This window comes from Nicotiana tomentosiformis, chromosome 11 (genome assembly GCF_000390325.3).
Source record: "Nicotiana tomentosiformis chromosome 11, ASM39032v3, whole genome shotgun sequence".
NCBI lineage: Eukaryota > Viridiplantae > Streptophyta > Magnoliopsida > Solanales > Solanaceae > Nicotiana > Nicotiana tomentosiformis.
Genome location: NC_090822.1, coordinates 10,728,442 through 10,751,226, shown reverse-complemented (window position 1 = coordinate 10,751,226; position 22,785 = coordinate 10,728,442). Strand labels below are relative to the sequence as shown.

Here is a 22,785-nt window from a genome sequence, read left to right as displayed (position 1 = left end):
GAACTGTTTTTTAATTTTTTGTGAGTGATTTGAAGTAAATTTTGAAAAATAATTTTTTTGAGTTTTTCAAATTTTGGACAGAGGATATGGGATAATACCAACAATCAAATCCTTTATTATTCACTGCAAACGTTCAGAAAATGAGGAATCTGTTTCAGCTAGCTGGAGCACTTTTCAACCAATTGATATGATCAAGGGAAAGGCTAAAATAGGGATGCTCCCATAATTCATTGCTCAAAAGTCTTTCTAAAAAGGGAAGCATTTTGATGATGAGGCCGCTAAAATATGAAAGAAATGATCTCCTGTGTCCGCTTACAATTTGAATTAACTGAAGTCTATAGGTGCCAATAGTTAGCTAGAGACCTTTTCTATCTCCTCTTCCTTTTTTTTAAACCCCTACTCCGTATAATTTCAATCACGCACTTCAACTTGTATAAAATATAGTTTTAAACCCCTCTGACCATTGACCAAGTTAATGTGGCCTTTGTTTTACTGAGTCAAACAAAATAAGTGATTGCACGCTCCTAAAAACGAGTAACTATAAAAAATTTAATTAGAAAATAATAAAAGAGAAAAATGAAAAAAGGAGAAACAACACTAGCCATTATCTCGCCCCTCTCTATCCCATCCGCTTCTTCTTACCCCTAGATCCCTAAAAATCCGTTGAAATTGAGATTGTCATGTTCGAGGAAAACCAGTTCAACAAGTCAAACATTGTGCGTAATAATCAGAGACAATAGTCATCCACTTTCAACATTACCAATTATCAGAATGACAAGAACTATTAGCATTACCAATTATTATAAGAAATCAACAAAGAATGGACATTTCAACCTCCACCCACCCCACACGCACAAAAAGGGAGAAAGGAAAGGTAAAAGAGCGAGTGAACATAAAGTTACTATAATGTTTTAACCAGAAATCAAAAGAAATGTCAAATTTACAATCACAAATGTTATGTTACACCAATAAAGTACCAACTGAATCAAATGGCAGGAGGTAACATCTACGACATATTGGTCTAGCATGTAACTATATTTCACAAAACAACATTCTAAGACAATAAAATCAGTCCAATACACTAGCATAACACCTCAAAAGAAGTAGCTGATCAGTTTCTTCCAAGTGGCAAAGATCTGCAAGATTAAGACTCATTGAAGTCAGTCTTTCTTGAAGAAGTGAAAATAGAGGCATAGATTTTCTTTGTAGCATGAGCTGGAGCTATATCAACAGCCTTATACCGCTTCCCAAACCCATTACTTGCACTATTCTTCACATCCTTCACTTCAATCTTACTGTTAATGCCAACTTTAGTTTTCCCTTCCACTTTCCTCGCATCCTTTTCTCATAGCTTATCCTCAATCCCATATTTCATCCCACTCAAGAGTGGCACCTCCAATGCCTATTCATCATTAACGACTACGTCCTCATTCTTCCCTTTCTCCACCTTCGTATTATCCTTCAATTTCACTCTTTCATCCTTCATTCTATCCCTCAAAGCCGCAACCTCTTCTTCGCTCCCGTTAATCACAAGATTGTCACTCTCAACAAACTCCTTGTAGCAAACCAAACAACCCGAGGATTTCACTTCCTTCAAAGCTTTAGCACTCAAAACATGTCCACAACCCCTCAAAGCAAAGAAATTGTACTTTTCATTGAACTCCAACCCAGTTATCGAGCACTGAAACCCGGTTCCCTCACCATCACCAACCCCTCTATCCTCTTTCCCTCGAATCACCGACAGCTCAACCAGAATCATATCTTTCGACCCCTTTATGTACCCAAGCTTGTCAACAACAACATGATGCTTCAACGGCTCATTAGACAAAGCACAATTCAACCATTTCGACAACCTAATTTCATTCGAGTCAATTTTATCGAGTTTCTTTGTTACATATATCTTAAGATAACAGTCCCGGGACTCTGCCTTTGTGGCACCGCCATCTCCACCCCCACCACGGAGGCGAAGGCGGAGGACTAAAGTGGAAAATGGGCTAATCCCAGAACCATTTAATAGAGTTGAATCCTTAGTGGATTGACCATTGAATGTAAAATAGATAGAGTTATCCTTAATTGAGCCTAATGATTTCTGGATTTTGTCCATTAAATTGGATTTGAAGTTTTACAAAGTGAAATTAGGGTTAGGGTTTTCGAAATTTAGAACATGGGTGGGGATCTGAAGCTCTGGTGATTGAATAAAAATAGGGAAATTACGCATTTGGGGATTCATTATTAGGGTAATTACGAATTGAAATTAAAGAGAGTGTCTGAAAATTTTACCTGAAATGAAGAAAAATCGAAGAGCGAATAGGTGCGAAGCTTTGGTTCTCGAAAGGGGAAAAGATTGGAGTTTGATCTTTGTATTTATATTTTAGTCTTCTGATATATGTTTGACGAAACTACGTGCGTCGACATTGACGAACACGTGGCAACTGTTGGTTGGTGAGCGAGAAATGATGCATTTGGTAACGGAGGCCAAAAGACGACCCGTTTGTTTTTATTTTTGGGCCGACATATGAAGTGGCGAAGTGCACTGTTTAGCCACTTTTAAACCCACTATTTAAAATATATTCATAATTTATAATATATTTAAATATTGGGATCTTTACATAAATAGTCGATCATATTCATTGTTTATTTTTTTTAGCCATAAATATAGATTATATATTAAATATATATAATTATACATATATAATACATAAATTATGCATATATTATACCTTCATCGGCTATTTTTAGTTTAAGTGGCTGGGTGAGCGGCTATTTGGGTTAATTCTTCTTAAATATTAGCCAATTTACCTAAACTTTAGGACTAAGTATCCTGAATTTGGAATTGAGGATTTAGTGTCCTGAATTTTTTAGGTGTTAACTTGAAATTAAAGACCAAGAGTCCTGAATTTCTGAACTGTTAATTTAAAATTCAAGATATAAGATTCGAACTTCTAAACATAATTTTCGAGCTTTAGGACACGATGTCCTGAAGTTTGAACTTTGAGGTTTAAATTCAGGACGTTGTGTCCTAAAGTTTGAGCGAATTGACTAATCATTAAATATATTGTAAATTATGGGTATATTTTAAACAGCATGTAAAAGTGGCTACCTACTACCAACAAACTGAGGCCCATTTTTAAAGCATCAACATAGGGGGAAGGGCACAAATAGCCGATTTGAGGATCGCTATTTAAGGTATAGCCGTAGTTCATAAATATTTGCAAGTTTAACCATTCATAATCAATTTAGATTTATTGGTCTAAAGTTCGAAAAATTCAAAACTTGACAGTCTGAAGTTGAGTTTGTCAAAGCCTAACTTTTATTTTGTTAATGCATTAAACTTAAGCCACTTTTAAATGGGATTTAATTTACATATAAAGCGTACATTATTATATTAACGACGTGAACAAATTATAAATTCCCCATATGAAGTAATAGGATGTTTCAAATACCTTTACTTATTCGACTTTGACATCCCGGTCTCCCTATTACGCCTAGTTTCAATCATGTACTTCAACTTGTATAAAACATAAGTTTTAAATTCCTCTGGCGATTGACCAAGTTTATGTGGCCTTTGTTTTGCTGAGTCAAACAAAATAAGTGATTGCATGCTCCTAAAAGCGAGTAACTATACAAAATTTAATTAGAAAATAATAAAAGAGAAAAATGAAAAAAAAGAAAATTTAACACCAGCCATTATCTCGCTCCTCTCTATCCCATATGATTCTTCTTACCCCCATATCCCTAAAAAAAATGCCATTGAAATTGAGATTGTCATGTTCCAGGAAATCAGTGCAATCAGTCAAATATTGCGCGTAATAATTTGAGACAATTGTCACCTACTTTCAAGGCGGTCATCACACTATCTCACAGCTATTGAGAGGTATCAGAATGACAAGAAGCATTACCAATTATTATAAGAAATCAACAAAAAATGGGCATTTCAGCCTCCATCCACCCCACACACAAAAAAAAGGAGAAAAAGAAAGGTAAAAGAGCGAGTGAACATAAAGTTACTATAGTGTTTTAACCAGAACTCAAATGAAATATCAAATTTACAATCACAAATGTTATGTTATAGCAATAAAGTACCAACTGAATCAAATGGCAGGAGGGAACATCTACGATACAGTTATCTAGCATGTAACTATATTTCACGAAATAACATTCTAAGACATTCTATCAATTGAGGGGGAAGTGCATAAATAGCCGATTTGAGGATCGCTATTTAAGGTATAGCTGTAGTTTATAAATATTTGCAAGTTTAACCATTCATAATCAATTTAGATTTACGGGTCTAACGTTCGAAAAGTTCCAAACTTGACAGTCTAAAGTTGAGTTTGTCAAAGCCTAACTTTTATTTTGTTAATGCATTAAACTTAAGCCACTTTTAAATTGGATTTAATTTACATATAGGGTGTACGTTATTATATTAATGACGTGAACAAATTATAAAATCCCCATATGAAGTAATAGGATGTTTCAATTTGTATTCATATTGAATATTACGGTTCATGACAATATTGGGTATATATGCCATATTTGGTAAATAAGGTTTATTACATTGATCTTCGAATGTGATGATTTTTCTCAATTTCACAAAAAAAAAAAAAAAAAGACATGTTGCATCGTTTTGTTACTTTATTTTTTCACTATCTACACAATGATTTGTTGCACAAAATTGCACGCACACATTTGTTTAGGATTAAAGCTTCACTTTTATTTAATTCTTATTTTTTAGGCGATTTACTTTCTTTTTTAACGTGTCAAGAAGAATTTTTTTATTTTATTTTAAAATTCGTACTTTATACCTGACACTTTCCTAACATGTTTAAGATCACAAGATATAGAGGATATTTTGGGTTTTAAAGTCTTTTTGATATTCTTAAACTCATAAAATAAAACATATAAAGTATGCAAATAACATAGTAAAGCACGAATGTAACTATAGGCCGCGGATTCGAATTTGAAGAATATGTACGCTCTGATAGCGAGTCTAAAATCTCACATTGTAGGTTTTCTACGACACAATTAAACCGAAATATCAGTCATGGGTTTCAGTTACCCCATAGTTAGAAAACCAAAAAAGGCCTAGATATATTCATTCAACCATTATATCAAAAAACAAAAAGAGAAGTGTTTTGTTTTAACACGTTTCGTAAAACATGCATATCCCAATTTCTTGTTGAATGACAATTGTATTATATGCATGCTAATCTCCTGCATCATTTTTTTTTTCCACTTCAATTAATTAAACCTCAAAAAGAAAAAGTAGATCACAAGATTAATTACTTGGTCAAATTATCTTTAATTTGATCTGCATTTAATGTGGAGTCATCTCTTCTACTTAATTAAGATCTTACCTCATATATATATAGTGCATCTAACACTAGTATGGATTATATATTATAAGAATATTTTTATTGGAATTAAGTGGATGATTTAATGAAAGTTACAAGGCTGAATGGTAAAAAAAAAGCAGACAAAAAGTGAATTAATTATAGATGCCTCCATATTAATTGTTCTTTTCCACATTTCAACTATTTAATCCTCCTTCTTCCCTTGACAAAGCACAATATTTCTGCATCTCTCCTTTTCTTTTCTTCATAGTAAGTAAGTAGATCACCCCTCCCCTCCTCTCTCTCTCTATATATATTCTCTATCATTTTTCTAAGCTATGCTTGTTAGATGGTGTTTAATTTATGTATGTACATATGTTTCTTATAATCGTGGTGTACTCGGGGCTAGTTTACGCGCACCTCGACTAATCCACGGGATATGTGCTACTTCCCACTAGCACATGCACCAGTTCTGTCCATTAAACCTTGGATAGATAAAACTTACTTGGTGGGCATTTGGACATAAAAATTGTGAAATTCCGGAAAAAAAGTAAAAATATTTTTTAACTGAAAATGGTATTTGAAAATTAGAATTGTGTTGGAAAGTTGGAGATGTTTTTTAATTTTTTGTGAGTGATTTGAAGTAAATTTTGAAACTTTTTTTGGAATTTTTCAAATTTGCGAAAAATCCGAAATTCAACTTCAAGTGCAATTTGAATCATGGCCAACCATTAATTCCGAAAATAAAGTAAAAGAAAATCGGAAAAAGTGATTTTTTTTCTATTGCCAAACAGGCCCTTAGTGTTTTTGCATCCGCTGAAATTTAAACCTGAGTATCCGCCTTTTTTCTAGGTTAATCAATCAACTCTAATGGCTTCCGAAAGATCTCCATTTGCAAAACCATCAAAGAAATCAAGGTCATGTAACTTAAAACTCAGTGATACTAAGGACAAAGAAGTAGTGGAGAAGGTTGCCAAAGTACCAAAAAGAAATGGAAATATCATGAGGCCAAATGAAGCTCTAGCATCAGCAGTTGAGAATCCAGCTTTGCTGCGTGCCCTTGACCATATAAGATCTGCTCCTGGTGCGGGTAAATTTTTACCGTCTTCAATTCATTATAAATTTTCTCTTTTTTTTCTAAATTTTGTGTTATATATATGTTACCATCACAGTTGATAGTGGCGGATCCAAAAATTTAAAAGTATTAATAATATAAGATTGCTACACACGTTGAATTCAAATTACTTAAGAATTAAAGTAACTTTTATGCAACCTTTTTCGTTACACTAGAAGCTTTTATCACGTGAAAGAGATTTAACAATTTATATATACATACCAAAATTTTGTTTTTACCCTATTTGTGTGCGGAGCATAATTTTTCGACTAAGAGAATTCAATTGGACCTCATTCCGACCATGTAGCTCGCACCTCATAACGTGACTATACATCTCACATTATGTATGATCATTCCTTCGTGTACAAGTTATGGATTCATTCGAGCCTACTAATAGTCTGTTTGGCCAAGCTTCTCTAAAGCCAAATTGTTTTTATTTTTTTTTCAAAGTTGAAGTTTGGCCAAGTTTTTAGAAGGAAAAAAGTATTTTTAAGTAGAAGAAAAAAAAATAGAATCCCTCCAAAAGTACTTGTTTGAAAAGCACTTTTGAGAAAAATATACTTAGAAACAATTTTTAAAAGTTTGGTCAAACACTAATTGCTGCTCAGAAGTGCTTTTCAAATTAATTAATTAGCCAAACACAAATTGTTTCTCACCAAGAGTATTTTTGAGAAAAACACTTTTGAGGAAAAATACTTCTCAAAATAAGCTAATTGTTGCAGCTTGACCAAACAGGCTATAACTTTGTCTCAGATCTTGTATATATGTTAAAAGATCTGCTCCCCGGTAAATCAAATGAGCTATGGTATAATTTCACACTCGGAACCTATAATGTTCAAATCTTAGATCTACCTTTGAGTAAAATGATTGTTCAATCTTCTTGCAGTAAGACCAAAAAAGATCAAGGCAAAAGGCAAATCAGAAGTGGTTCCTCCAAATAGTATGGGGATCAAGAAAGGAGCAACCTGCAGTACTGTTTCAACTTCTGTTTCAAAGAGTAGCAAAGGAATTGTAACAAACACAACGACAGAGGATTATGGGATAATACCAACAATCAAATCCTTTGTAATTCACTGTACACGATCAGAAAATGAGGAATCTGTTTCAGCTAGTTGGAGCACGTTTCAAGCAATTGACATGATCAAGGGAAAGGGAAAAGGCTAAAGTAGCAAATGAGCCTGCTGAATTATTGAGGAAACGATCTTTTAAATTGAATATAGACTATATTATATAGTCTATATATGCCAATAGTTAGAGACCTATCATATTCACTAATGATGATTAGAACTTGAATCATTGAATGTACAACGTGAAGATTACGAGTTTACCCTATCGTCGTTTTCAGTCTGAAGAGCTAATTTCAAGAACATTCTCATGTATCCCTCAGTATTTCTTTGCCATATTCAAAGTATTTGATTTGCATTTTAGACTCAGAAAATTTAATGGCTTGGCTTAAATTTCATTTCTGAGATACTTTTACATGCATAGGAGCTGCAACTTATACCATTGAGGGGTGTTGTGTGATGGTAAAGGTTGCCTCCACTATTAATCATCGTTTCGGGTTTGAACCTCGGGAATGAAATCCTTGGTAGGGAGCGCTAAGAACCCCATATGCGCTTTCTACTATGTGAATCTGAATTAGTCGTGTCAGTGTGTTCACAAACATGATGGTTAAACCAAAAATATGCATCTTATAAGTTCTTTCCAAAGCTATCCCACTCTCCAACAATATGTCAAAAGTGAGGACAATGTCCCAAAGAAACATATTTCTTATCTGACCTGCAACTGGTAAGTCAAGAAAAACACTTTTACCATTCTACAAGATCAATATACAGGCAAGTCCAAGCATTACAAGAATCTCAGGGACACGCCAATATCAGGTCCCAAGTTATTGTTAGTATGGGATAAATTTCTATGAGCGTTTATAGCAGGAAAGATAGTGGGGCGTAAAAGTTGGACTTTACAAGGAAAAAATTGTGGGATCAATATGTGAAAGAATAAGGTGAACGTAAGGGGTTCCTACACTACACTACGCAATTGTGGTGAAGCGGAACTCAACCTATTACTGAAGGATACAATTGCTAGTCGTGTATATTGCACTGTTGGAGATAGGGATGTTCGTACCAAACGTGTTTCTTCCAATAGGGCTTGAACTTCTGAAGTCCAATCTCTAGCCACGGTTTCATAACTCCGTCATAATGAATCACAGCTGCCTGCTCGATCTCGTTAAGTCTGACACCAGATTCGTACCCCAATCCCAAGACATGCCATCTCCGATCTATAGCACGTGTATGTTTGTAAAAGGTCATCCAACCGATTGGCAAAGTACCAGCTTTCATTAATGGTCTATCACTTCCCTGCATCATGACATGCACTAAAAGTGAGGCAGTGAAGAATAGAAGGGGCAGAGTATATAACAAAACTATAAATAAAAATAGCATATATACACATAATAACAGAAGATTCCCCAAATGGGAGGTAACAGGTTTGAAACCCCCTGCATGCTTTCTCAGTCGAGATCGTTGCATGGGGCTTGCCTAATGCGGTTTACCTCTCTAGTATGGTTTGCTAGCTACTGCACTGGAGCGGGGTTTGCCTGTGTAGTGGCAGCGGGTTCCCTAGTTTACCAAAAAACAAAAGGATCTAATAATATATGAAAACCTTATGTTTTTTATCTGTAACATATATAAGGTTGGATATCCTATTTATTTCAATATATAGACCATGCTTGTAGAACTACCCGATGACTCATCAATTTCATTATCCACAAGTACTTAACAAACAACAGGATATAGATCTATACCAGATCCAAGTACTTGTGATAGAGCGCAGTTAGGTTTCGTTTCCTCCATTCCTGCAGATCAAATATATTCATCCCGAATGCCCATGTGCATGATTTCACATCAAACCTCTTTGCCACCAGGGGGTCGGTGAAATTGATGAAGATATCCATTCGGCGGAATGAAGGCTCGCCTTCCAGACAAGTCTCCACTGCACCATTCACTTTACCCTTCATGTTGATGCGCCAAAGTCCGGCTAGATCCCTTTTCACAACCACGTCATGGTCAAGGAGCACTATCTTGTTGAGAGATGGAAATATATCAGGCAGATAAAAACGCAGGTGGTTCAGCGGGGAAGTGTATCTTGGATCAAGAGACTCTTGCTTCTGCAGAATATACTTGTTTGATAACCAATCAAACTTGTCTATGCTTTGGATCTGAATTGTTGCTTTGCCAGGAGGATTCGACAAGAACCACATTGTCATGGCTGGTAGGTTAAGAGAATCCGTCACTATATGAAACACAATCTTCTCTGGAGCCTGCCACGTACATAAACATTTACCATAAATTCATGCACAACCATGATTATGTAATTTTTGTCTTCAAAATATATAGTGATTAATAAATACTCTTAACAGTTACTAATATAAAACCATTAAAGTTAAGCCCTTCCATATATGATTGCTATTTGTGTTGTCATAAATGAATAGTGGATTCGTCTGATCTGAAGCCAAAGCTTCTTACTAGTAAGCCCAGACACTAAATGAAAATTTTCCTCTAAAGACCATCTTGCAAGATGATATAATCAACAAATACCAACATCAAGCTACGTTCATCAAAAAGTCACTGCAGATTAAGTTCAATGAAAAAACAAATAAAAGTAACGGCGGAATGTGGATGAAAAATAATACTTCCTCCGTCCCAATTTATGTGGTACTCTTTCCTTTTTAGTCGTCCCAAAAAGAATGTCACATTTCCTTATTTAGAAGAAAATTAACTTTAGAATCCTACTTACCCTTACTGAATTGATTTACAGCCACACAAATATCAATGGTTTGTTTTGACCACAAGTTTCAAAAGTCTTTTTTGCTTTCTTAAACTCTGTGCCGAGTCAAACACCGCCACATAAATTGGGATGGAGGGAGCAATAGATTTAAAAAAGAAAAATGCAAGGCAAGAATAAGAAAACTACGGAGCAGCTCACCCTAGCAGTTGATACAGTTGAGTTGACGACCGCAGAACATGCCAAAACATTGTCAGAGAAAACAGCAAAGTGATAGAGATCTGGATCCTGAAATTTATGTTGGTCAGGCAATTCCTGCTCCTCAGACCGTAGGGCAAAATAATCAGTGGTCAACCGCATGGAAAGGCAATGAAGGCCTTTCGGGGTAGTTCTTCCAGCAAGATTTACAAGGAAGGAAGCTTGATTCTTTTGCGATCGAAGCTGTTCCTCAGCATTATATGTCATCGCACGAAGTTTCTTCACCATTGCTGAGCATTCAGGAAACAGTTTACTGGCTTTCAATAGGGTTGAATCCATGGCTTTCATCTTCTGTATTGCCCTAGAAAGATAACTGTTCTTAGATCATATAAACATCATACTAACTACCCTCATTCCCAAGCTAAATATTACCCTTTCCTATTTTAGGTTATACCAAGATTTTTACTTTCCTAAAGTAAAAGATCTCCGTTACACTCTTCAATACCTTATCAAGTCTTTTACATTTAAAAAGCACCACCGGACCACTTTTACTTTACAAAGTTAGCTTGATTGTCACTTTCCCGGCATACTTCTATTTCCAAACATCCATTCACAGCTTAATAACTGTGCACTGAGTGAATAATCAAGAAAAGAATTCACTTGCTGACAGTAAGCATTTAGTTAGAAGACTGAGCGAATAACCAAAAAATATTATCCACTTGTTGACATTAAACACTTGGTTACAAGACTAAACAATTTTTTCTCCAGTATTCATGAATTAATATCAAGTAAATGTCAGTCTTGTGTAACTTAACTTTAGCATCAATCTATTCGCCAATTCCATTTAACCTTTTTTCAGATCTTTTTTCAGAACGTACTCACATATAAAAAAGGTACAAAACAAAACCAAAAGAAGCCATTATTCAAGCCAAGAAGATTTTATGATACTGCGAAGCAATTAACATATTATCTTACCTCCTTGACAAATCAGAATCTTTAGTAACTTCACCAACAGCTCGTTCCAAGTCCTTAATTCGTAGCTTTATCTCTTTCACAAAATTTGAGTTACTACCCAGTGGTACAAAATTCAAAAATGCTTTGGCCCTAATCAGCTGATCTTTAACCTCCTTTACCTTCTCATCTAATGCCCTCCGCGGATGGGACTGTATATTATGACCATGCTGAACGTCTTCTGCTCTGGGCTTTTCCTGCAATAAGACCGACTAAAATCAGGAGATCACAAAGACAGAAGGAGCTTGCAATTTACACGAACAAAATATATAAAAAATTTCTGTTGCACAGTAATACATTGAATATACATAGATAGAGGAAAGAGAGACAAGAGGAGGAGAGGGGAAACAATAATAATTTAAACCCTCAATATCATAATTAAAAATCTACTTTTTCCAAATTTATTACATGCACCAGCTGAATCTGGGAAAGACAAATAATAAATGAACCCATAAAATCCCTTATAAAATTTTAGTCAAAACTTCGTTTGATTTAGAAAAAACGAACAAAACAGTTTCATCCAAACCAATAAATTGACAGCTTCCCTACTCTCATGAGCATGCAAAGTCTAAATTTGCTGATTTAGCTTAATTTAGAAAAACCAATTCTTGGTGTGCTCTAAAGCACGGGGCTTAGAATTTAACATATCAACATGATCACCACCATTAAACCAACAGCTTTAGAATTCAAACACCATCAAAAAAGGGAATCCAGCAGTCATGCATATGCAACACTAAAACTGCAAATAACACATGATATTTATATCTAATCATCACCAATTCTATTTTATCCAAACTGAAATTAAAACATCGATTAATCACAAATTCTAGACGAGCAACATCAGTTGCTTTCTTAGTTAATCTAGCATTCCACTATGCCAAAATTAGGGGTAAGCTATATGAATGATCTATAACCATTGCGCTCTACTTGTGCGAAAATCATTGCAATATTATTTACCTTGTAAGCAAACACCAGCCAACTGACTATGTGACTCTTTTAGTGAGCTAATCAAAAGATTGAAGTCTATTTATCAAACAAAATAAATAAATCAAAAGACCAAACAACAACAACATACCCAGTATTATCCCACATCGTGAAATAAATCAAAAGACCGATGTAGAAAATTTCACACAAGAATCAGATCTTTAGTTGTCACATGCATTAGACTTCTATTCAGACTAATACCTTTTCTCTAGCTGTAACCAGTTTTTGCTCTGGTAGACTTGGTTGACTTTCTTTCTTCGGAGCATGTGTGGTTACTGAAATAGGGGAGGAAGGTGTTCAATTAGTTTCTGATTATAGAATAAACAGTAACGGAGACAAGGAAAAAAGAAGTAAAGTGCGTCTGAAGTATCAGATTACCGTCATTCCCCGACAAGCTGGCATTCTTAGGTTCGCCAACACTATCATTCTTATCAATAGAATCTAAACTGACTGCAGAACTTCGGTCTCCATCTCGGTAGACATCCAAGATCGGTTCTTTGATACTTTGACCTTCTTCCTAAACCAAACAGCAGAAAAAGGTTCGCAAACATAAGTAACAATCCAAGTAGACCTTTCACAGTTCTGAACTTATATAGTAGGAAGAATATTTATATCACCTGTTGAACTGCATTAAGCGCCTGAACCTCTAACCTTTGCTTCTGAAAAGGAGTATCAAAACCCAAATAGAAAAATATCAATCAGATCATACTGTATACAATATACTCCATCTGTTTCAATCAAAATCCAAATAGAAAAATCTCAATCATATCGACATTGTGTACAATCTCAATCTGTTGCAATTTACATGACACTCTCTCCATTTCCAAACATCCCAAAAATGTGTGACACGTTTCCATATTTACGGAACTTTCAAGAATCCAAATTAATTGATTGTTCAAATTTTAAACTTTGATACGATGTTTTCTATCAAACTAACATTTTAACTATTATTACACCATTTTTATTTACTACTACTAGTATTCGTAAACTATTGGTCCAGTCAAAAACTGTCGCGATTAATAGAGAGATAATTATGCTCACAAAAAACTCTGCAATCTTTGCCTTTTCAAAGGGACATGATAATGGAAAGTATCAGACCATTAACGGCCTGATCCTGATCTTTTCCAAAATAAAAATCTTGATTGCTTACTAGAAAATATACATGAATAAAATCAACAACAACAACAAGAAGCAAGCATCAGTCCCTAACAAGTTTGGGTCGGCTATATATGAATCCTCACTGTCCATGTTACTTCATATAAACTCATCTCAGCCAATATTATACAAAATAAACTAATAGTAAAAATAATAATAGCAAGTAATAAAAATTCTTAACTTTGAATAAAATGTTCAAAATCTTTTATTGCTTATTAGCATTTGCACTGTAACAACAACAACAACTACTACTACTATCCCTCACGCCCAAACAAGTTGCGTTCGACTATATGAATCCTCATTGACCACCACGTTACTCCATTTAAACTCATCTCATGCCAATATTATTCACTTTACTATAATAAAATCAAATGTTCAAATAATCAATGATGCTCTTTCTACTTCCACTCAGCAGTAAACCAAAACAAGCAATATGCACAACATAAAATCGACTAAAGAAGGAAAAAATCTTACAATAATTGATAAATCTCCAACAAACTCCTTCGACCCTGCACCCAAATATAAAAACAAAAAATAATCAACCACATCAAATAAACAAGAACAAAAGAACCCAAAAATCCAAATAACTAGTAAAATTACATAATTACCATCAGAACCAAGATGTCTAAGCCTATGTGAAGAAAGCAATAAAATTGTAGTAGTAACAGAAACAGCAAACAAACATAGGATAATAAATATCCTCGTACATTTCCGAAAAAGCCTCATTTAAGACATATACATGAAATGAACTCAAAAAAAGCACTAGGGTTTTGGATCAAAGAATGTGAAATATAGATTCAGATCAAAAATATGAGTTCGTGATTTGATATAATAGAAAGTGACAAAAAGGAAAGCAACTAGGGTTTTTTCTGGTTTTGTCTTTTGAGTCAAATGGGATGTATATGAAGTATATAATTATTTATTTATTTATTTCGAATGAAATTAATTTTTAATTAAAGAAAAGCGATGAAAGCGGGGAGATAGATGTGGTGCCATGTTCGTGAGTACAGAGAAAGGAATGAGATTCAGGAGAAAGAAGGAAGAGAGTTAAAAGGGTTAAAAAAATTGTTTGAGTTATATATATACTTTTTGGAGTGTGCCAACCTAAAAGAACCAAAGAGAATTTATGATTTGTAGAAAAGTAGGATGTATAATTATTATTATGTACATTATTGCTAGGTTGTTGATTTTGAGGTAGGTGTAACGTGAACTTTTGAAGTGGCACATTCTCATTGGATTTTTTTTTGTTTCAATGTCTTCGACTAATTTAAATTTCGGGGATTCCTCACCAAAAAAAAAAATCTATTTTTACCCGAGACCAGATTAAGGGTAGAGATTATCATGGGTTTATTATACTTCATCAAGGGTATTTTGATATTTACAAATATAGAGTTCAGTATTTGTTGATATTGAAAAAAGAATTTTAAAAATTCAAAAAGTCTTATAAATAGAATTGTATCTAAGGTGAATATCTATATTTTAGAAAGATCTTAGAATTTGTTACTTGGTGACTAAGTCACTTGTTCCCTATAAATAGAGGTATTTTATTCTATTGTAATTCATCCTAAATCAATAAGAATTCTCTCTTTCTTTCTTTGCAATATTCTTCTTTAGTATTTCATTACGCGTTATTAGCACGAGACTCTACCGTCTCAAGAAGCTCTTTGAGAAGACTAAGCAAATATGGATATCTCACAAAGCAAACTTGGATCAAAGTTTAATTGCAAACCTATTTGCTTAATTGATTCATGTACGACACATACAATATTCAAAGAGAATAAATATTTCTCTCATTTAAGTATGTGTAAGGCAAATGTTACTACAATTTCTGGTAGTAGTAATTTAATTGAAGGTTCTGGAAGAGCTACTATAACTCTGCCTGGGGGGAACAATACTTATCATATATAATGCAATATTCTCCTCCAAGTCCACAAAAAACTTGTTGAGTTTTAAAGATATCCGCCAAAATGGATATCATATTGAGACAATAGATGAGAATAATCTTGAATATCTCATCGTTACCAAGAGTGTCTCTGGCCAGAAAAGGGTTATTGAGAAGTTTCCATCTTTATCTTGTGGATTGCATTGGACAAGAATTAGTGCAATTGAGGTTCATTCTACCGTAAACAAAAGGTTATTGATTCCAATACTTTCGTACTTTGGCATGATCGATTGAGACATTCTGAATCAATTATGATGAGACGAATTATAGAAAACTCAAATGAGCACCCATTAAAAATTTTAAAGATTCTTTTAAATAATGAATTTTCTTGCACTTCTTGTTATCAAGGCAAGTTAATTATTAGACCATCACCAACAAAGGTTGGGATTGAGTCCCCTGCATTTTTGGAACGTATACAAGGGGATATTTATGGACCTATTCACCCATCTAGTGGGTCGTTTAGATATTATTATGGTCTTAATAGATGCATCTTCTAGATTGTCTCGTGTGTGCCTATTGGCATCTCGCAACCTAGCGTTTGTAAAATTAATAGCACAAATAATTTGATTACGGGCACAGATTCCCGATAATCCAATTAAGTCTATTCGACTTGATAATGCTGATGAGTTTTCATCCCAAGCATTTAATGACTATTGCTTATCAATTGAGATAAAAGTGGAACATCATGTAGCCCATGTTCACACTCAAAATGGCCTTGTATAATCTTTGATTAAACGTCTGTGAAAGGCCATGTGAAAAATTTCCTAAATAAATCAGGGTTTCGTGATGCCGGGGTAGGCATAGAGGTTAATAATAGTAAAAATTCTTCGCGGCGAGTTTGCAACTCGCGGTTCGGGCTTTTTGGATTGAACAGTGCGCTGGAGAGTTGAAGAAAAATATTGGAAAAAAATAGGCATTTATGCGGCCCATTCTGCGGGCCGCAGAATGGTCGCAGAGTGAGTCAGTTTTCTGGGTCATTTTGATGTCATTTTCGCGGCCATTATACGACCGCATAACCATTTCGCAGGGCGCACTCTTGTCGCATATCCCGCTTTGGAATTTTTTTGGAGGAAAGTTTTGCAGTGCATTATGCGACCGCAGAACAGATCTGCGAGCCGCATAGTGACCGCAGACCCAGTCAATTCCTTTCCAGTTTTGGCACCCAAATTATGCAGTCGATATGCGGACCGCATAACCATTCTGCAGTCGCATATGCGACCGTATATCCTGTTCCGGGGCTTCATTTTGGGGGATTTTAAACCCGACCCTTCTTCGTTACAACATATGCCATAGACCATTTTGAGCACATTTATGATATTTTAGAGTGAGAGAGAGAGTTTTTAGAGTGGGGGAGCAACCTTCAACCTATTATCCATTAATTCTTGCTCAATCATTGAGGATTGACAAAGGAAGTTTTCACCCTAAAGGTAAGAATCTATATCCTAGCTCTCAATTTCAAAAATTTACAAAGATGGGATAATTAGAATGACAATTATTGGGTGTGGGGGATGTTGTCTTGCTTGCATGTATCTTTGAAGTATGTGGAAAGGTTGTGAGCTAAAAATGGTAGATAATGGGTAGGGAAATGATGGAATATTCCACAAAAAGGGCCTTAAAACATTAATGCGCACATAGTGTTTGATAATATGCTCAAATAAGTTAAAACCATGATCATATTCCTAATTTTGGTACAACTTATTATTTTCTAAAATATATTGAAGTTGCTAAGAATTTCGGATCATTTTAGAGTTTAAGAAGCTCAATTGAGGTATTTTAGCTAAACCTCATTCTTCTTAGAATCGAATCCCACGGTGTTCTTGTAAGTGGTGTAAGTCCTTGATCATTATTGAATTTGGCTATTCCTAATGTGATTGTGTTGAAGGATGTATGTTCAATATTTATTCTAAATGCTTCATCATGTCATCTTTCCATTTGAGGTTGTGTTCAAAACGTGGAATATGTGTTAGAAATATTAAGACTTCATACCAAGACCGAAAAAAGGTTGGTATGCCAAATTGTATGAAAAGCCTCTATGTGCCTAAGATTCCCAAATTGCTCATATATGAATTTAATGTCTTGAATGAGAAGCCTTATTATTGTTGATAATGATAATGATATTTGAATGTGGAAAAGGGGGCTGAAATTATGAAATACGGCCAAGTGCCAAGAATGACTTTGTAATCATGATCACTAGTGCCAATGAATCGAAAAGATATGAAAGAAGTATGATGTGAGATGATTGATTGAAAAAGGTAATGTCTCGGGTGAGGCAGCCTAGTTGATCTGGCCATGATCGGACGCCATGCCGCACACATGGTGGTGACTGTGCTGAAAATGATAATTGACATTGTGGTTATGGTTGATGTCTCAAATGAGACAACCTAGCCGATCGGATCGTGATCGGACTCCGTGTAAGAATACAGTGGTATTGTGAATTGTGGAATATCGGCACTAATGATCACCCAACCTAATAACATGAAAATTGACTTGAAAACTTATGTGATCCTTAACTTGATGTTTTAATATTATTTGAAGCTCTTGTTGAATTCTTGATTATTCCCCCTTGTATTATTATTCATTCTAATGAGATGACACTATCATAGGACTCATTTGTATCTTTTAGAGGCTCCGTAGACACTATGTGGGTTGTACATGGGTGCTAGAAAAGTCAAACAAGTTATGTTGTGTATTTTAAGGCTTAATAGTATAGTAACTAATGAAATGGTTTAATATTGTATGTATGAATTTCCTACTGTCTAATCAATGAAATCACGTCTATTCTTGATCATGAGTGAGTTGGGTAGAAAGTATTTATCATGTTATACCATGTGCGTCTCAAGGCGATATATAATGAATATGAGACTTGTTAATCATGATTTAAATGAGTTTAAAGTCGTAATATGACTATATATTATGTTTGGATAAAAATATAAAGTTTGAAAAAAAATCGGATTAAAGTTGCAAAAAACCCGACTAAGGATTTGCCCTGTAACAAAACTTATTGAGAAATACATTTCGTATGCTATATGAGGTCTTTTTGGAACATATTATATACCAAAGTGAAGGTCTTGTAATTTAGTTTCCAACACACTTAACCGTTCGTTCATATGACATCCGGATAAAAAGATATATGCGTCGGAAGATGGGCGAATGAGAGGGTATCAAGCTAGCACCTCTTTGACTTTTTAAAAGTTGATATATATGTCTTAACTCATCTCTCTCTTCATTTTTACATAGAACTCGACTAGAGAACACCATGAAACCTTTCATTGAGCTCTATAATAGTGCTTCAAAGAATACTAACATCCCGGGTACGAAATCGAGAAGCGATTACATTAGAACGATCCCTACGACGTAAGTATCACTATATCGCCTCTCTTTTTCTTTGAAGTTTGAGTTTTGAAATATATTTAATAGTTAATAAAATTCCTAATTTCTGTATTTAATCTTTAAAATATCAAGAAAGGTTGATAAATTTATTTTCTAATAGTTAGAACTCACGGGACAGTGATCGGAAGCCGTGAGTTTGAGTTATTTTACTTGTAGTGTACTTTTTGTGGGCTGTTTCTTGTTGCTTTTGGGCTGTCTATTATGCTGCTGATTTATGGAGTTTAGAAGTATTAAATGGTGTGGAGAAACGGCACATGTGGTAGGGTAGTAGGCTGGTCGTTCGTCGTTGTAGTTACAGGCTAATTGATAACTTGTTGATTGGGTGTATTATGGTATATTTGGATTTTTTATTGTATTGAATGTCCCGAATTGTAATTAGGTTGGTTTTGAGTTGCTGATTATATTATGTTTGTATCTCGCCTATAGTAGACTTGAGGGAGCATTAAAATCAGGGAAAATACTACCCGTTTTATTTTTAAATCGAGTTATCGTTTGAGATATGTAATATACTAACACCATCTAAGTTGTACACGTATTTCCTTGTTATAGGGTTGGCGCGCTAGTTGTCATAAGCTTGTTGTTGAGTTGCATTGACGACTTGAGGTATGTTAAGGCTATCTCTTCTTTCCTTTTGGCATGATCCATACTATACAAACGAAACGAGTAAACGCACAACTTTCATAAATGACTCTATTAATAGAAATACTAGAGATGCATATGTTCTTGATTTTCCATGTGAATTATTATTATATCTTCTATTCATGGGTCTCAGAAAAATACGCAATTGATAAAGTTATCCGAAGGGCATATTGATCTTATAACATTCCAAGAAATCTTATTAACATATTTCTTATGTATTTCATTCATTTATACATGTACATTGACCCATGACCATATGGCGTTATATACGCATATATTATATATATATATATGGGATATGGGAAAAGGTTACGACGTTATATACGCACCACCACCTGATCAGCTGGTATATGTTGATAATTTTGCCCACAGTGGCCGAGATGATATGATGGGATACCCTCAGAGGCTTGATGATGTTATGTACACCTATACCTATGCATGATACGACATTTACATGCACATGCATGACATTATAAATGTTTCAGGATTCACAAAGTTATTTAGACTCACAGGTGGAATTCTTTACTCCATGTTTCATCTCTGTCTTTTATGTACTGATTTTCATGCCTTACATACTCAGTACATTATTCGTACTAACGTCCCTTTTGCCTGGGGACGCTGCGTTTCATGCCTTCAGGTGCAGGTAGATAAGCTGAGGGTCCCCCTTCTTAGGATCCTTGATCAGCGAGAGTTTGTGTGCTCCATTTGATCCAGAGCTGATTTGAGTTTTGGTACGATGTGTTTGCATACATATATGGGTACGACGGGTCCCAGTCCCGTCCTTTATACAGTTGTACACTCTAATAGAGGTGTGTAGACAGTCATGTATAGTTAGATAGTACGTGGCCTTGTCGGCTCGCCCTACCGTATTCCTCATATATAGCATATATGTCTTTTGGGCATGCTTTCCCATGTAGGTTGTTCATATGAATTAGTAGTTTATTTCCAGAGGTTATGCATGACCTACACTTATTTCATGTCTATATCTTAGACGAATGCTTAAAAGTGTTTGATAGGTAGAACTCGGGCACTCGTTACGGCCCATCGGTTTGGGTCGTGATAAAAGTGGTATCAGAGCAGTTTTGTCCTAGGGTTGTCTACAGACTATGTCTAGTAGAGTCTTATTTATGGGTGTGTTGTGCACCACACTTATAGACAGGAGGCTGCAAGATATTTAGGATGGTTACTTTTCTTTCTTATCTTAGATCGTGTGATATAAGAATTCATTTTCCTAACGATATGTTATGTTTTCAGCGATGCCCAAGAAGGCTACAGCCGCCCAGAAGGGCATGTCCGTGGATGATGAGACTACAAGTAGAGCGCCACGAGTTACCAGGTCTCGGGGAGAGTCGCATAGTGAGACTCCATCTCAGACTTCACATACCCTGCCCTCTCCGGATGAGATCCGAGGGGCACCAACTCCAGCACCCGCTCCAGTACCCCTAGCTCCTCAGCCAGATGCATCAGGTCAGTGTCACGACCCAAACCGATGGGCCGCGATGAGCAGCCGGTACCTTACTTAACCGAGTACCAATGTAACATATCTTTCCTATCATACTATCATAGGTAATTGAGCCAGAGAGGCTGTCGTGAGATAAGTAGAACAAAACATGAGGAAATACTCAATATAGGGTGACCCAACTTGATATACCGACTTATACATACTACGTACTGGCCTATAAGGCCATACCAGTATCCGTATACATGACATCTGCCTACAAGCCTCTAAGAGTACATAAATATCATAAAGGTCGGGACAGAGCCCCATCATACCAAACAATACATATTCAAAACATACTGACTAAATAGGCAACTCCGGAGCAAGTGGGTGCACAAACACCTTCTGCTGAGCTGATAGCCTACTAGGAGAACTCTCAGCCTGTCTATCGGGACCTGCAGGCATTAAACGCAGCGTCCCCAGGCAAAAGGAACGTCAGTACAAATAAAGTACCGAGGATGTAAGGCATGACAGTAGTATATAAAAGACTTGAAAAAAACATGGAGTAAAGAACTCAACCTGAAATTCGGAATAGCTCTATGAATCATGAAAATTTATAATGTCATGCATGTGTATATAAATTACATACCATGCATAGGTATATGCGTACATAACATCATCAAGCCTCTGAGGGCATCCCATCATATCATCTCAGCCACTATGGGCAAAATTATCAATGTATACCCGCTGATCAGGTGGTGGTACGTATATAATGCCGTAACCTTTTCCCATATCCCATATACATATGATATATGCGTATATAATGTCTTCTGGTCATGGGTCAATGTACATGTATAAATGTATGAAATGCATAAGAAATACGTTAATAAGATTTCTCGAATATCATAAAATCAATATGCCTTTCGGACAAACTTTATCAAATATGTATTTTTTCGAGACCCATGAATAGAGGATATAATAATAATTCACATGGTGAATCAAGAATATAGAAACCCCTAATATTTCTATGAATATAGTCATTTATGAAAGTTACGTATTTTGCTCGTTTCGTTTGTATCATTTGGATCATGCCAAAATAAAAGAAGGGATAGCCTTAACATACCAGTATGATCTCTTCCTTATTACTCAATCAAGCTCAATACAACTTCTTTCATCTACAACAAGTGAAATGATATTGCCGTTAACATATAATGCCATACCATCGTATTTGGCTAGTCGTATGGCTTAAGAAAAATCGGACAACTCCCCTATTTTTAACACATCCCAAAGACCAATAAGGGTTATCAACAGCCCAACAACAACTATAACCAACAATAGCAACAACAACAATATAATCTAATATAAGTTTCTCTGATTATCTTAACAACAAATTGAGCGGCAAGCTCGTTTTTACTCACATCAAGATATAAATTGAATCCAAATCTTATTCCATAAATTAGTTTATAACCTTCAGAACATCATACTTATATGTACTATATTATTTCTAGTTCAAAACATCCACAAAATGCCTTTCAAAACAGCCTCATACGTCTAGTACCTTAATTTTTATCGTCAATCACTTATTTTTTCATCTTTTCTTCTTCAATAAACTTAATTAACACCTAGAAAAGCTTAACAACAGCAGTCACAACATTATCAAATTATTTCTTACAATTTCCAGCCATCACAAACCATCTATTTAGCCACAAAACAGTCCAACCAAAGACAACTACATCCTATATTCTTTCAAGTGCTATCTTATGGTTTCTCACTCAACCAACACAACCAACACAAGATTAAC

General features: G+C 35.2%; 2 protein-coding genes across 2 annotated transcripts; both read right to left on the bottom strand.

The window, feature by feature from the left end:
- Positions 1 to 887: 887 nt before the first annotated feature.
- On the bottom strand, positions 888 to 2,348 carry LOC104099784 (uncharacterized). Its single transcript, XM_009606887.4, has one exon. The coding sequence runs from the start codon at positions 2,102 to 2,104 to the stop codon at positions 1,403 to 1,405; it is 702 nt and encodes a 233-aa protein (XP_009605182.1). The 5' UTR covers positions 2,105 to 2,348; the 3' UTR covers positions 888 to 1,402.
- A 5,889-nt stretch (positions 2,349 to 8,237) lies between these two features.
- On the bottom strand, positions 8,238 to 14,637 carry LOC104103683 (probable galacturonosyltransferase 6). Its single transcript, XM_009611606.4, has 9 exons — positions 14,184 to 14,637; positions 14,050 to 14,084; positions 13,038 to 13,079; positions 12,799 to 12,937; positions 12,622 to 12,695; positions 11,401 to 11,633; positions 10,429 to 10,786; positions 9,248 to 9,763; positions 8,238 to 8,801 (listed from the first exon to the last, which is right to left on the bottom strand). Exons 1-9 carry the CDS (start codon positions 14,299 to 14,301, stop codon positions 8,526 to 8,528), a joined length of 1,791 nt encoding a protein of 596 aa, XP_009609901.1. The 5' UTR covers positions 14,302 to 14,637; the 3' UTR covers positions 8,238 to 8,525.
- Between the last annotated feature and the right edge of the window lie 8,148 nt (positions 14,638 to 22,785).